Genomic DNA, 15793 nt, shown 5'->3' with positions numbered 1-15793 from the left:
AAATATGGGGTTGTATTTATATTAATCAAGTTATAGCTACTTAAAGTTCTTATTTGATTAGTTTAAATTTGTAGACACCCTGTATAAAATGGTAAGTTTATTATCATTGAGATATAAAATATGATTTTTTGTTACACTACATTACGAATTACGTTTACATAACTTAAATAATTCTAAAGTATTTGACACATGAAAATAATATTAGATTTTGATAAAATTCGAATTATTCAAAAAACCTTTAGATTTAGACATTATAAATCTTATTAAAACAAACACTTATTTTGCTCAGATAATCCAAAAATGCAATAATATATAGGGTTTTGGAAACACACAACTTTGATACTTTTAGGGCTTTTGGGACACTCTGTACATTACAAAATTATGTTTAAAATGTGCAGCCGATACGCGTCTGTGGATCCATCAAATAATACTTTGCAAGAAACAAACGGGCTAGCCGCAAACGTCCGTGTCGTATAGCGTGAATAACCCTGCAGATATGGACAGGGTGGTTCATTTAAAATAAGAAGATGAAGGGAATTTCGATATCAGCGGCAACATGACATCGCTTTTCCAGCAAGCAAGATCGTGCAAACAGGGTGTACAATATGCGGAAAAATACAAGTAACACGAGAACATTTCTCGGAACCGTTTCAGATATTTTTTTTGCCTCTTTTTGTTCCTCAGATGCGTGCAAGTTTGAATAATGTTAACTTGTTATTAGATAGTATAAAATTAAATGTAGTTTAAAACTCAACTTTTATAAATATGAATACAGACTTTTTGCACGCGTCTATTGCTTGGTCCGGAAACAAACTACTCGGATTCTAAAAATATACTTACCGAATTTAAAACGTAAATAAGTTTGACCATGAGCTTGGATCTATTATAATTATATAATTTGCTGGAAAGGTGCGCTTGATAGACGAGAGCTTCAGGTCAGCCTTAACTTGAATCAAAAATTTATGTTTAAACCAGATTTGTTGTAACAGTATATTATTTTCACCTAAATGAAATTCATAAATTTTCATCAAATTCTGTTGACTATTGGTCTATTGGCCGAACGATTGGGGCACAATAAAAAAAGTGATCAGAATGTCTGTAAAAGTGATTGAAATTCGAATAGACTAAAAGGCTTTTCCTAGTTGAGAATGAAAATGATTAAATATAATTATTGATTAAAATAGAACTATCACTAATGTATGGACATATTTAATGAGAAGCTCTGGTTAGCCAAGAGTAATGATCAAATTATTGTAATTATTGTGTTAACGTCACGTGGATTGCGCTTATTTAAATCAACGGCATGCGATTGGCGGCTGAAAAACTGAAAGCTGAACTTATTGCAAAACCCGCTCGCCTAAATTCGTCGACTTTGCCTCTAATCTAACATGTGTATTGCCCACATAATCGATCCCTGACTGTATTCGGCAGGTCGACTATCCGACATACCTACTTACTTTATACCCACACATACTTACTTTATTTTTAATTGGAGTGAGAATGATGAAAACTAATATCGGTGATAGTAATGATAAATGAAACAAATGTAAAAAATTTTCAAAATTTTATAATGAAAATTGGAAAATAATATTTTACAACTCCTTAATAATGAACTAATTACACTAATATGATACAAGGATAACTTAAAGTAACAACAATTTAAAATTAACATAACAGATAAGTTTAAACACTAGTTAAACAAAAAACAAAATTTACAAATTGAATTTAAATTTCCATTAAAATCAAATAATGTGTTGTTTCTAAAATTTACTGTAAAACTACATCGTATTTACATGAGCTGCTTTACTGAGTATTTCAGGAATTCCACCTACCTAAATCTATGCCGATTAACAAGAATTCCTAATAAACTGGCATGAAATTAATCAATCTTTATTTTGCATTCGTTTCCTTAGACTCCTAGGCGTTGTTTTAGGTTTGGCACTCATTTGCTTAAATGTATGTATGCTAAGGGCTGTAAATAATATACGGTAGAATATCCTAAAGTAATTAGAGAGAGTAAAACCCATTTATAAACTTGACGTTGCCGTTACCGTTGCCGTTTGCGCTACAAAAGGCGATTTACATACTTGCCGTTACCGTTTGCTGTCAGTTGATTTTTTAACCTAAGATCTATCTTGTTGTTATTGAATGTTTTCAATCAGCTGATTTGGTCCGACCAAATACTGAATTGGTATTGGTTGGTACGTCAGTACTACGGCTGTTCTACGAACGTTCACCGGCAAGAAGTGAAATTGGTTAATATCGAGCGGCATGGAACGCAAACGGTAACGGCGAACGCAAACGTCAAGTTTATAAATGGGGCCTTCTTCAGAGAGATTTTCAGTTTCGAGCAAAATGTCGTTTTAATTCTCAATGTCATGTGGAGTTTCATAATTAAAATAAAATTATTGATGCCACCAAACATCATTGAATTTTAGAATTACTAAATAAAACAACATAACTGTTGATGTTAATGCAATAAAGCACAATATTAATTTCATGAATAAATTGCTCCGTTTTAAAAGCCCACACTCTCAAACGCCCTCTCGGGTCAGAGATAATGCTCTACCGATTAAATTTAATGTTGCAAACTTGAGGTTATTTTAGAAATGCCTCTTTTATTTTTAATGATTCTTTTTATTGACTGCGTTTTATTACAGTTTCAGGCAAAATGTGTAAAGGGGAAGTTGAACAACACAAAAACAAATAAACGTTGCCAAAACGCCTAAACATTTCCTACTTAAAATACCCTCCTTATTCATTTCCTAGAAGCCCAATTCTCCTTAACATTCAGTACTACAATAACTTTACAATTAGTAGCAATTACAAAATTAACTGTACATTACAAATATCATTATTACACATCCTTATATAAATATTTATTTACACATTTAAACAAGTCACTCACGCTACTTTGACTATTCCTTAGATTAGGCCAAGATTTATAGACAGTTTGTATTTGTATCATTAGAAACTATATACTGCAATTTTTTAGCTTTATACATGATCCCTGAGAGACTTCAAATAGAATTTGAAATTGGTATACAGTTAGAACATGTAGGGAATATTGAGAATACGAGGTAATCGGTGTTCGTATTTCTAATGGAGATATTTCTTCCCCCTTTGGGAAAAATGCGTAATTAAACCTATTACAACGGCATAATTGGATGCTTACAAATTGGAATAGAGATTTAAAATTTTGAAATAAATATTTTGAAGGTCCAGTAAAATTTAGATTTCTCAATCATTCGCTTGTGACCGTTTAAATAAACTTGATGGTTGATTATCACTTAATGGCATTCATTACGAAAAAAATGACTGAAAGTTTTACGTAACAACGACACATCTCGTACCTTGGTTCTTCGTGAACGACTCACTTTTGCTACATTCGTAACACCCACTCCCATTTCTCATTGAAATTGAACAAAACAATAGAGGGTTTAGTATTTATATATAATTTACAATTTAATCTAGTGCCCATATATTGCAGCTACTGTGGAAACCCTATGCAAAGATAACTGAAACGGTATAAATAATCCAACCTGTAAACAGTCGGCGGTGTGCTTAAATTGCAAAGGCCGTACGAGGTGCACAAAGACTGTTAACCGACTGTATTTTTTATACCGTCTCAATTGACTTTGGTTAGAATTTACAAGTGATGGGATGGCCAATTTACAATACATTTCCTGCGCAAATAAATGTATTCCCGAAAGTAATCGAGTGATCTCATCCAGTGTAGTACTTACTATAGGAGAAAGGCTGAGCCAGGGAGCGATCACATCAGCGATGTGAACGTTCCCGTTCTCTTGAACTCGAAAATTGGGGCCCTGTTAGTACGTAGTCAAAGACTCGACTTTACTGTACAATAGAAGAATATCAAGACCGTCGCATATTTAAACGTTATGCAATTCACAGAACTGTTTACCTAGGAAGAATTTACAACCAAAAATGTAATTTTTGTAGTGTAATAAATTATGAAATTACAAAAAGTCAATAATATGCCCTGAAATGAACGTTTCGAAGTTCATCGTCAATAAATTTGCCTTAGATTTGAAGGTAACATCATTCATTATAGGACGCACTGTATATGTAACGTCTCAATCTGATTTTATAAGCTATAAATTTTCGCACCCGATGTAGAAGGAAATACGCATAAGCCATTCAAAAAGTTAATGGGGAATAAAATTGATGTACTTTATGTGAAAGAGGACCAATGAAAAGTTTCCATACCGATTTTCTCAGTTGTTGCGTAAAAACCCAGTAAACTTTCGAAAACGTAAATTTTTTTAAGCACATTTTTTGGACTTTAGGCAGCTCGTAAAAATGTTTAAAAAATAAAAAACTATAAATTGCAAATAAAATCAGGGACGTGATTAGCCGAGATGCCACAAGATGCGCTTCTTCAACACGATGAAAATACATCACCTTTTCTAGCTTTAGTTCGTCAATTCCTTTTCAAACTCCACTTTTAGCGATCATTGGAGGGGGCTAAAGGCTCCGATCTAGTCTTTATTGCTTGGATTTCGTTTTATAGGTTATCATTTAAATACTATATTTTATTAAGCACTTAAAGCTTCTGTCCCCGTTCTACAAGAACGGATAACTGCAGCGAAGGTTCGAATAAATAGTTCTTAACTGCAAGTCTCTACATTTCTTAAGATTTTGACGAGCTCTCAAAGCAACGGGAATGATAAGAGAGACTTCATGCGTGTATAGAGTATAATTAAAGCTACCTCTGAAATGGGGTATCACTCATCCCGTCTGATTAAGTTGAAGTCTCAGTGTTGACACTAGCGAACTATTCTCCCTCTTAAAACAACATGATCAAATCAACGTAATCAATTGACGCGTTATCTGCGCTCTTACGCAACAACTGAAAAAATCGGGATGACAACTTTTCACTGGCCAATCCTGAGATATCATCAAAATTTAGTAGCCAAGGTACGAGCGATGCATTGTAAGTAACGCACAAACATATAGTAGGTACCGAACATCAAATTAACTCCTATGAACTATTTCGAATAATTTAACCCTGTGAGCCGATATCGACAATAGTTTAAACGTTTTCAAGTTTGGCCTTGCGTCCCATTTATGCCACCGTTCATACTCTGCAAATATTTTTCGTACTGTAACAGATGTCCCTGATTTCGATTATACCAATTTTGTCTATGTCGCATTTCAATTTGATTCAGCAAGAACGCATGCTGAAAAGCGGCCAGCTGTTTACCGGCGAGAACGGGATCCAGGTTAATATTATTTTTTAAAACTTGCGTGGTGTACTGATCAACAATTTCATTAGCACCGATTATGGCAGCTGGATTATCACTTTCGGTGGAAATTGGCAATATTGGTGCAGGCGATTTTGCACTAGGAACTGATGTTGATGGCTTAGGAGATGTACTTGACGATTTGGGTTTTAATACCCTGTTTTTATTAGAAGAAAACCGACTCTTCGGAGATGGGACTCTTTGGTTGAAAGCAGACGCATACATATGTTTTATGAGAGGTGATGACTTCGGTGAGTGTTTAGGGGAGGAGGTTTTGGGTGTAGCAGTTGAACAGCCACTACCAGCTGCGTCTGGTAACTTAGGAGAAGATAGACTAGGCGATGGCACTTTAAAATCCACATTTGCCAATTTACCTTCACTCAAGTCGGATGGTTCCTGTTCCGGTGCCGCTGGCACTGAATTTGTTTTCACTGGCGATACTATGCCGCTAGCTTTGAGTACTTTGGAAGTGTTCTGTGGGCCAACCGATACAGTATAGTTCATTCCTAGACTAGATGAATGTAAACTGGCAACAGTTTGAGCAACCATTGAGCTTCCAGGTTGATGTTTCAACGTTTTGTGATGGCGCCAACTTGACAAACGCGGAATTTGCACTTTAGGCATTGAGGAGGCATTGCTGTTTGGCTCCGGATCAAGCTTCGTCGTTTTAGCCAGCTGTGAAGCAAGTTCAAGAATTTTTCGCTTGCCACTTGTTTGATTTGTCGCCGTGCCGGAAGAATCTGACTCCTCGCTTGTCGAAAGCTCAATGGTGGCCACTTTGGAACAATCGCCGGGTTTTTTCAGCGACTCCTCAAAAATCTTCTGAAAAGTTTGCGATGAACGCGGTTTCGACTGGGACAGTGGATCTTTTGATGATGTTGTCAACCCCAAAGCTTTGTTCACTTCAGGTACCGGGGTTGGTTGAATAGGGACTTTGGAAGGAATGTTGGTTTTTACGGGAATCTCGAAATTTGGTTTTGGTGCTACTATCTCGGAAATCGTTGTGGACATCGGAATCTTTTCGGTCAAACTTTTTGCTATCTCAGAAATGTCTTCGTCCACTTTTTGCTCACTGTCATTATCACAAAACTTACTTAAATCTAATTTTGCTGGTTCATTCGACTTGTCTTTTTCGGAGATATTCGATTTATCGCTATTTGAAAGCTCGTCAGGAAGTTTCAATATCTCGATGTAGTTTTTCACTGGTGGGACAATAACTGGTGAGCTGTCGCCTTCCGAACTCTGTTTAATGGTAATGGAGAGTGAAGATGGAATTTTACAGGTATTTATTAACGACTGCAAACCTTCATCATTGTCAGAAGTCGATGGAGAGGGTGATTTACCTTGTAAAAATAGCTGGATAGCTTTCTTTGTGTCAAGATTGAGAACTTTAGATCTATCAGCTTTTACTGGGCTGGTGCTTTTTCGTTTCTGCCCGTGACTTAATCTCGAAATAATGATTTGCTTTTTCGGCTGCTGGTTGGTTGGCTCTGCTGACGTTGTTGGCTCAGTCGTCTCGTTCTTAATCAAAGTTGACGACGGTTGTAGCACATTTTCTGTTGTTTTTTCGCGACTGGCCTTCGGAAATAAATTCAGATATCCGAAGAAGTTGAACTGTTCATCACTCAAATGAAGCTGAAGTTGTTTGCGGCTGTTGTCGCTGTTGGAATGTGATTCTAGAACTTGACTAGTCGAAGCACTTGAGCTAGCTTGGGCAGATTCTATTTTTGGTGCTTCTGATATAGCGGCTGGGGTGTCAGAAATGGCTTGTTTACTTCCGCGCTTTGCAGTCGATTTCTTAGCTACAGGGCTTTTAGTTATGCGTAATTTAGCAATGGGTGATTTTTTAGGACTATTGGACGATTTTACTTTGGAGCCTTTCTTAATGGTCTGCTTGATGATATGATGTCCAATCGATTTGCCATTTCTGTTAGAAACCGGCTCGATTTCAGTGATAATTTCAACATTTTCGCTGCGATTTAGCGTTATGCTTGTATAACTTTTTGTTACAGGTTTTGAAATCACTTGACTTTGTGAAGAATCTCTATTCGAGTCATCCAAATACTCACGGGAAATTTTAAATACAAATTTGTTATTATCTGTTTCTTCAAACTCTGGCTCCTTTTTTACCGTAACTGAGGACTCTTCAAAAATATGCTTATGTGATGCCATGCTTTTTCTCAAAGCAATATTTTTACTTCCAATATTTTCAACTTTCGACACTAAACTATTAATATTACCAGATAAAGTATTTGTGGTAACTATGTCTGGTTTACCACCGAATACTTCACCTTTAGGAACTCTATTACTTAAATAATTTTCTTTGTCAGTCTTATTAACTACAGCCGCATTGTTACGGTCAATAACAGCAGCATTCGCATGCCTTTCGTCGCCATGTTTTTCTTGCTTTACTTTTTCTTTGGTAGGGCTTGCCCTAGACTGGAATTCTCTGACACCTAGTGCATCAGACTCAACAGGGTTCACTTTAGCATCATCACAGCCTTGAACCACAGCGAAATCATTATTTCCGTTGTCAAACTTTATCTCCTTTTTAATTTCATGTTCGTCAGGAGCTTTAGAACTGCTATTACTCACTTTACCAATTGTTTTACGATGAGATTTCTTACTGAGATACTGAGAGTATCTTTTTGTACGTTCCCCAGTGCTCTTCGTCTTCCGCGAATGCCGCAAAGTGAATTGCGGTACAGCTAATACCGTCGCCGGATTGTCGGTCGGTTTTGGTTTGTTGTGGTCGATTATCCGGAAGAAAAATTTCATCAACTCATTCTGCAACAAACAAAATACACGTTAATGAGAAATTTATTTTATGTTAAAGTAACAGTCTTCCATGTTATTCAACTAGAAATTATACTTAGTTTCATACATCGTTCGATACAAGTTCCGATTACGTTATGATTTAATTGCATAATGTATGCAAATAAACCTCTATCTTTGTCTACAATTCAGTATGATGTTAAAAGCCACTTTTTAAAAAAGTATTGCTTGCTTGCATATACGATCAATGGAGAAGCTGAAGAGGAATGTTTGGGGATACGGAAATAATATTTTCCGTTAAAAATTACTGGCAATAGAGAGAAATTAAAAAATATGTTTAGTGCCGATTCACTAATAATTGCAGGCTGTAACTGAATTTAATACCAGGCACGATTTCCCTTCCTGGATGTTATGGGAACCCGGAAAAAATGCGATAAGTATTGGGATTTAATTTAATTTGTAACCTATAAAATGTGTTACTGTTTACCCATCCAGTATTTCTTTGCCGTTATTAAATGCATCATTTAAAAGTGTATCTTGGATATATTTTATTTTAAAATTGCTTAATAGATAGATGGAAAATTTTTATCCCTTGCTTGAGAGTATTATAAAAGATCAGAGTTCAAAAATCAACTGCTACCTAGATAATTGCGATTTGGTGCACAAATATTAAAATTCTTACAATTAACAATTAACAAATACCTCACATTAGGTCAGTAAGTTCAAACTTATCAAAAATAGCTTTAAATTGATATTCACACATGAAAAATATTAATAATTTCAATAACTGGAATAATTAAGTAAATAGGATCATCTAAACACTCGACTAATGAATTAAGGGTTGAAAATGTCTTCATTCCTGATACAAGCATACAAATATCCGTTTTTCAAAATTGTTCAAAACTTTACGCGTGATCTGTAGTCCGTGGTATCGTTCCCACCATAACGCACTTTTATTTTTGGACCGGAATGAACTTTTAATGTTTTCTTTCCATGTTCCAAATCCCGATCGTATAACTCTTGATGTAACTGAATTTATTATGTATGAATCTTTTATTTATTTTCCAAACACTTATCCCGCCGATCATGCTCATGTGCGTATGTTTATATGCCTTTGATGAGAATATTCTATTAATGAAGTTATTAAGTACTTTAAATCGCTTTCCTTTATGTTCGACTACTGGGTTGTTCCTGTACTGATCCGACTGATCTCCACGCCTCTAATCTCTTGGACCTACAAGTTCTGAGGACTCTTTCGAACACGTTTTTATTTGGGTAAGTGCGGTCATGAAATTGCTGCGCGATAAACTTTTAATGCAAATATGCAATTTTCTAAACATACGCTCACATGATCATGCTTCCGCTGTAGAATAAACTCTCATTTTGACAACAATTCACTTACTAATTAACACTACATTGATTTTTTCTTTAAATATGAGTTGCTATTAAGGCTTTTATGATTCATGCAACAAATCTGAATGTTTTGGAAAACCAAGATTTTTAAAGTTTTTAAAAATTTGAGTAGGTATAACTAGGTACGCCTGACAGTGTAAAAATATAGTGTTTTTCCCAAAATTTGAGTCAAAATATATTTAATTCTGAAACATAGGTTTCCGGACGTAGTAAAAAGCCTTTTAGTAATGTGATAAATTACGCAGCTCATTTTTTTTTATTTTGCTTTGTTTTTTCATTTTTCCACATTATATCAAAAAGGATTAACATTTCCTATATTACGCGTAATCGAAACTTTATTTTATATATTCTGCAGACTTCCATAGGTAATTTAATAAAATATGTTTAGGGTGTTTCATTAAAAAAAAAACACTTTAAAATTTTTAGGGGTCTCTGTTTAGTTGAAACTAGAACATTTTTAAAATGAGAAGAAAATAATGGAAAATTGGATACGAAATTGCTATTCGTTTTTGCACGGACAAAAGTCTCAAATGCGGCAGGCCTTCCTGTATATTAACGACCCAGAAATAACGTAGATTAGGGATATATTGTGGTGATTTTCAATTCGATCTGTTTGCGTTATTTTCTCGCATGATCGTCATGATTCTTCATGACAAAGAAAGTGAAATAAAACATTACTTTAACACCATTTTAAAACAGATCTAAGCAAATTCAATTTAAAATAAACATGAAATCTAGCTGGTATTTATCAGTTAATTTAGTCTAGCAATAAACAAGAAATGTTTTTTTTATATCCGTTTCGAACTATCTAATGCAATTACCTCTTAGACGGATGTACGCGCCAATTTTGAATCTCCCCGCTTAATCCCTATACATACGTGTTACGCTGTTTAAGTTGAAACTACTGATTCAGCAAAATTTTCAGTTACGTAAAAACAGTTGCAAAAATGCTGCTTACCCGTTGCCACGAGTAGATATAAGCTATATCTATCAGAGTGTAGTGATCAGGTAACGGCACTCTCTTGTACAAAACATCAATCTGCAACAAATAAAAAACGTAAAATTCAAGGCTGCATTATTGGCAATTTTATCATATCACGCACTAATTAATATACAGGGTGTTTCATCAAGTGTACACAATTCCTAAGTGCTTCATTATTATAGCCACGATGTCAGTTAAATAAGCCAAAACTATTACAAAAACAGTATTTTCCCTCCATTGAAATGACAAAATCAGAAAAGTCCATCTATTTATTTATTATATAAGTCCATTATCTGACTGTTTTCAATTAATTTTTTATCATCCTGTATAATTGTCAAGAAAAATATCATATTCAATACGGACCTACAATTATAAGTAACTCGGGAAATTTGCTTTTGAAGTACGTATTGTAGTAAGATGAATGTGATACTATTTTATCAGTGCAATGGTGTTACAAAAATATAAAAACGAATATTGAAAAATGTATGTAATTTTTCATTTAATTCATAAATACCAAATAATTGAAATCTTCTTCTCGGGAAGACAGTTCAAAACAAGTATTAACTAAGTGAAAAGTAACTTATTCCTCACAATCAAGGCTCGTAAATCATACAAAACAACATCGTTTTGTTAACAGAAGAAAGACGCAAACCTGTGCGGTTGTTCGGATATAGAGCCGTTTGATGGCTTTTAAACTGCGTGCAAACCAACCTTCTAAATTGTCAGGTTGCAAAATACTGAAACTCTCGAAATACGAAAACTTACAAGACACACATGAATAAACAACCCTTTAAAGCCACAATTTCCAAACTTGTTAGTTCACACAAAAAAGAAGCAAAAGTGGATGTTTGTTCGAATTTAAAGCAGATTCTCTTCATAGATAGTCCATAGAATAATAATAGAAAAAATAGAATAGAATAGAAATGCATAGAATAATAACTATTCTGAAATAGCCAGCGATTCTGAAAGGAAAAAACCTTAAATGTTCGGACCCAAAGCAGCAGTTGGTATGAGATGAATGCTTCTCGGAACGTTTCTCTTAATCTGGTTATTTGCCAATGTATTTTCAAAAGCCCGGACTGACCATGACGGTAAAGAAGAAAGGCCGCTTGCATTAGTATTAAATACAACATATTTGAACGGTTGGACATAAGAAGTTTCTTTCCTTTTAATTTTCCTGATTATTTGTAATAAAACAACCAGAAAATATTATTGTATAAATACGATGGAACTATTCTGAATTTTGAAAATATATTATTAGAGCACACAAATTGAATAAATTAGCTGTTTTTTTGTTCGTGTACGGAGGCAATATTTGCCTGATTATGCATCTTCTAAGTTAAAAATGTTCACTTTTTAGTTCTAGTAATCGGTAGCTGATGTTTTAAAAAATAAATGATACTCACAAAAAATTGGTTGGTATCCACATTGTACTTATTTCTGATGAACTTTTTCAGCACCTCGATGCGGCACATGCCCGGACATAGCAGGTACCTCTTCATTTGGGGGTCTTGGCCTTCTTCTGTTGACCCGTTATTTTTCAGGGTATCCAACTCCGTGACAATTCCAGGTATACGAATCGCGCCAGGGGTGGAGTCGTCACTGCAACAAACAAAATTGCAATTAAAAAAAACTCTCGTTAAAAATAATTCTGAACTAAGTGTTCTCTAAGTTATGCTGGCCGCAAGTAATGAAGTCAAAGTAATGTAAACCTCGCTCCGTTGCTGATGCAGTTGCTTGCTTAAATTATTTCGTTCTTTTCTCTTAATATTTACGATGCGAATTTGCATTGCAAAGTGAGCGTCCGATTTCCTTTTCGGTTTCTTAGTAAATTGAACGAATTTATGACGTTGTGAGCTTATTATAACGGAGTCGCCTTAATAAATTAATGACAGACTTTTCTTGTTTATACATCTTAATGTTTATTAAACAAAGAAAAGAAATACAGCTAATGATGCATTTTGATGCATTTATGCATCGAAACCAATTTTGAAATAATATGTCATCATCAATCATTCGATTGATTGGATATTTCTATTATTTTTATAATAAATGAAAGTTATCAACATCGCGTCTTTTGCCAGAGTGTGCATTAAAGGGATAACAACTGTTTTTCATGAACAACTTTTCATTTCCACTCTAAGTTTTAGCTTCACGTTGGAATAAAAATAGTTGAAACGCTGTTTACATTTGCTGTCGTCCATATAAATGTTAGTATTTAATGAGATCTGATTCGTTAAAAAAATATATGAATCTTGTTTGAAATCAGCTATTTTAAATAGTCGTGAAAGCCACATTTGCGCATCAGATTTTGGCAACTAATTACTCCATTAATGCGGCTGCAATATGAAGTAAGTTCTCTAGTTGTTGTTTGTATTCTAATAAAGTTATCTGCAAACAGCTAGTCAGTTTTGCAATCATGTTGTTCAGCGTTTAACAATTCTGAAATAGTCGTTGAAAAACAGGTGAATTAGAACTCAAGACTAAGTAAATGCAAAACACTTAACATCAAAATCAGTTTTAAAATTGTGAAGCTTTTAAAACGTTATTGTAAGGTTGCAGACATTTACCACAATTTAGACTTGCAGTGCCTAATTGTATTTTTGGTTTCAAAACGGCTTTGAACTATCTGGCAAAAGAAAAATTTTTGGTATAGAAGATAATTAAAGTAATTAACATTTTGTTCAAAATGCTATTCCAATTTAATTTGTCCTATATGCACATATTATTTTAGAGGAAGTGTTCACATTTCTACCACTGAATTATTTATCCGAAACAATTTGACGAACGTGAAACACCAACTTCCGATACGATTGGTTGGTTAGGACGGAAATGTATGGGTAGTTAAACGATTCGCAGCTTTGAAACAGACTTCCTCAATTCTCCAAATAATCGACATACATTTAAAGGAAAACGAGATCCGAAAACACAATCTCATTTATAGACTTAGCACCTTTTACAAATAAAAGATCCAATTATCTAACTGGAAATATTTCCTGATTTCTCTATAAACACGTGCTGCGATATCTTAATGGAACCATAACAGACCGAATAGGCCAACGATAACAAAGAGCCTGAAATAACAAATCAAAGCTTAAAAAATCCTTTCCATTGAATTATGAATGAATTCTTTTTTAGTATTTCTCATGTCGGGAGGGCCACTTGCCAAGATAATAATCTGGCAGTTATTTCTGAATCGTTCCGCTGGCGCGTCGATCGTTTTCTGCCTGCCTGTTTTTAGCTTTGATTTATTGGACATGTTGACGCTTCTAACCGCGCCGCGGTTCTTCAGAAAGCTAGACCAGGCAGAAATGTTTCCATTTCACAAACGATTCACACATTTTAAGCTCCCTAATTTTACTTCCTTTTTCTGGGTTTAATTGGGTGCGTGTACGCCATTAAAAGTCAATGATTACTACAATGCTAACTTTATGGTGTAGGTTTCGGGTATTTTAATTAATTAAATGTTCTAAGATCTCTTACAATTACAATTTTTATGAAGTTATAGCTAACACGTCGTTTGTTTAAAGGGATTCTTTCATCCATTCAAATCGTGTTTGGTGGTCATTTAACATAACAAATCGACTGAAGATAAATTTAATCATTAAAGACAAAATATCAGGTTTAATCTTTTTCCGATTTATGTCTCTAGTTTGGATTACTAAATGTATGATGTAGGTCAATGTGGTCGCTCATCCGCTAAGAAATTCGAAATTCTGAGAACAGCTTTTGAAGTAGTATTTCTACTAATTTTTCTGTTTGCTATGCCACTTGGAAACATCAATGAATGATGAATTTTCATACTATTCTAGTATTATTGTCCTAAACACAAACTGCAAACTGACAATTTCAAATAACAGTTTAAAAAATTTTAAGTGGGAACAATTTTTAATTTATATCTCAGATCATTTACTTCTTCTGTTTTGAAGATCAACAACCACTTAGACTAAGAAAATGTCCAATTCCTACTGCTGGTAGAATATCCGATTAATCGGTTTCATCCTTATGAAGGAGAATCCCAATCCTAAACGCATTGTCGGGATTACTTTTTTAAGGAAACAATTATTTAGCAAAAATATAGACTATACTTCTGAAAGGTACTAGCTTTTCAAGATGCTGGAATAACGATAGTCATTTGGCCAACCACTGGTACAGCTGAATATTACAAGAAAAAAACACGCCAAATTTGCATAAACTGACGCAAATTTTCTATTTGAAAAAAATAATGTTACTATTAATTCTTTTGTTATAAAATATAGCGACAACCAAGTTAGTGGGATATTTGTCAACAAACATGCATTTCAACGTTTTTATGGTTCAATAACGAATATTCAAAAAAATAACGTTTCTTGTGGAGCATAAGATCTTTGTTGATTTAACACTTTAGAAATGCAATCATAAGAACTGATTTTTGATAAACAGAAAATTGCCTACTGCTTAATAACTCTATCCATTTTTACCAAATGCGTTTCTTTTTTACATATAAATGTAGAAAGTCAAAGTTGTGTTCCTATAAACAACGAAAACTGATGTTGCGAAGTGCGGTTATGTTGCAAAGTTCATCTGTTCTGTAGCAAATTGTGCATTTCTATGATAAAACTCATGTACTTAGTGGGTCACATAAATCACTTTTAAATAAACAATTTTATTTAGCTGCCTCTGGGACTCATCTGTGAACAGTTCTTAAATAATTTGTTCTTTTCAAAACATACAAAGTCCCTTTCAATGAATTATATTCCATGGGAATACTTTAAATTTGACAAATCTTCAACATAATAGAGCAGCATGTGGTGTAACACCAACATCAGTTTTCTGAGAAAGTGAAAGTTGCTGCAACTGAATGCAGGAATTGTTGAATGCTAAACTCATATCCGAGGTCGCACCCCCATAGCAGGTAATAATTGAAGCAGATCTACATCCCTACAATTTTATCAATTCTGCACACCAAAAACATTGTTGGTAGATATGGCTTTTTAAAATCTCTGTTGTTTGAAGTAGTTTTTGCGCTCTCCTTCTTGACAATCAACAACACCTGCAGACAATCACGTCAATTTTCAACAAATCTATAAAAGAACTAGCAACCATATGGTTGATGTCTATCTTACTTAACTAATTTTAAGGTCACGCTAAATCAACTTTTCTTTCTAACGGATTAAGTCGGGGTGTTATCATATACGTCGGATTTTACTAATTTTGCAACTTAATTTACTATAAAATAGAACATTTTTAAAGTGTTTCACTGAATACTTTCATTCTGTCTGTCTATGGGCAATTTGAGATAAACGTTGAGTAAAGTTTCTTATAGATTCTTCAATAGCTAATTTCCTTAATTCCAACGTAATTGCCGGTATTTAAG

The 15793-nt window shown here is 34.2% G+C and overlaps 1 protein-coding gene across 2 annotated transcripts in view; it reads right to left on the bottom strand.

Moving 5' to 3' along the window:
* Positions 1-1551: 1551 nt before the first annotated feature.
* The window catches only part of LOC109537790 (flocculation protein FLO11), a 137549-nt gene continuing 123307 nt past the window's right edge, over positions 1552-15793 (bottom strand). For both annotated transcript variants that reach the window (XM_019904682.2, XM_048665536.1), the window contains exons 5-7: positions 11844-12039; positions 10414-10494; positions 1552-8054 (exon numbers count right to left, since the gene is read on the bottom strand). In XM_019904682.2, the coding sequence (XP_019760241.2) occupies positions 5067-8054; positions 10414-10494; positions 11844-12039 (3265 nt within the window). In that variant the 3' untranslated portion in view covers positions 1552-5066. The remainder of the gene's footprint in view (positions 8055-10413; positions 10495-11843; positions 12040-15793) is intronic.

The sequence above is a fragment of the Dendroctonus ponderosae genome, unplaced genomic scaffold (genome assembly GCF_020466585.1).
Source record: "Dendroctonus ponderosae isolate FM_Combo_2020 unplaced genomic scaffold, Dpon_F_20191213v2 Dpon_F_20191213_4, whole genome shotgun sequence".
NCBI classification, from domain to species: domain Eukaryota; kingdom Metazoa; phylum Arthropoda; class Insecta; order Coleoptera; family Curculionidae; genus Dendroctonus; species Dendroctonus ponderosae.
This window is presented reverse-complemented; position numbering and strand designations above follow the sequence as displayed.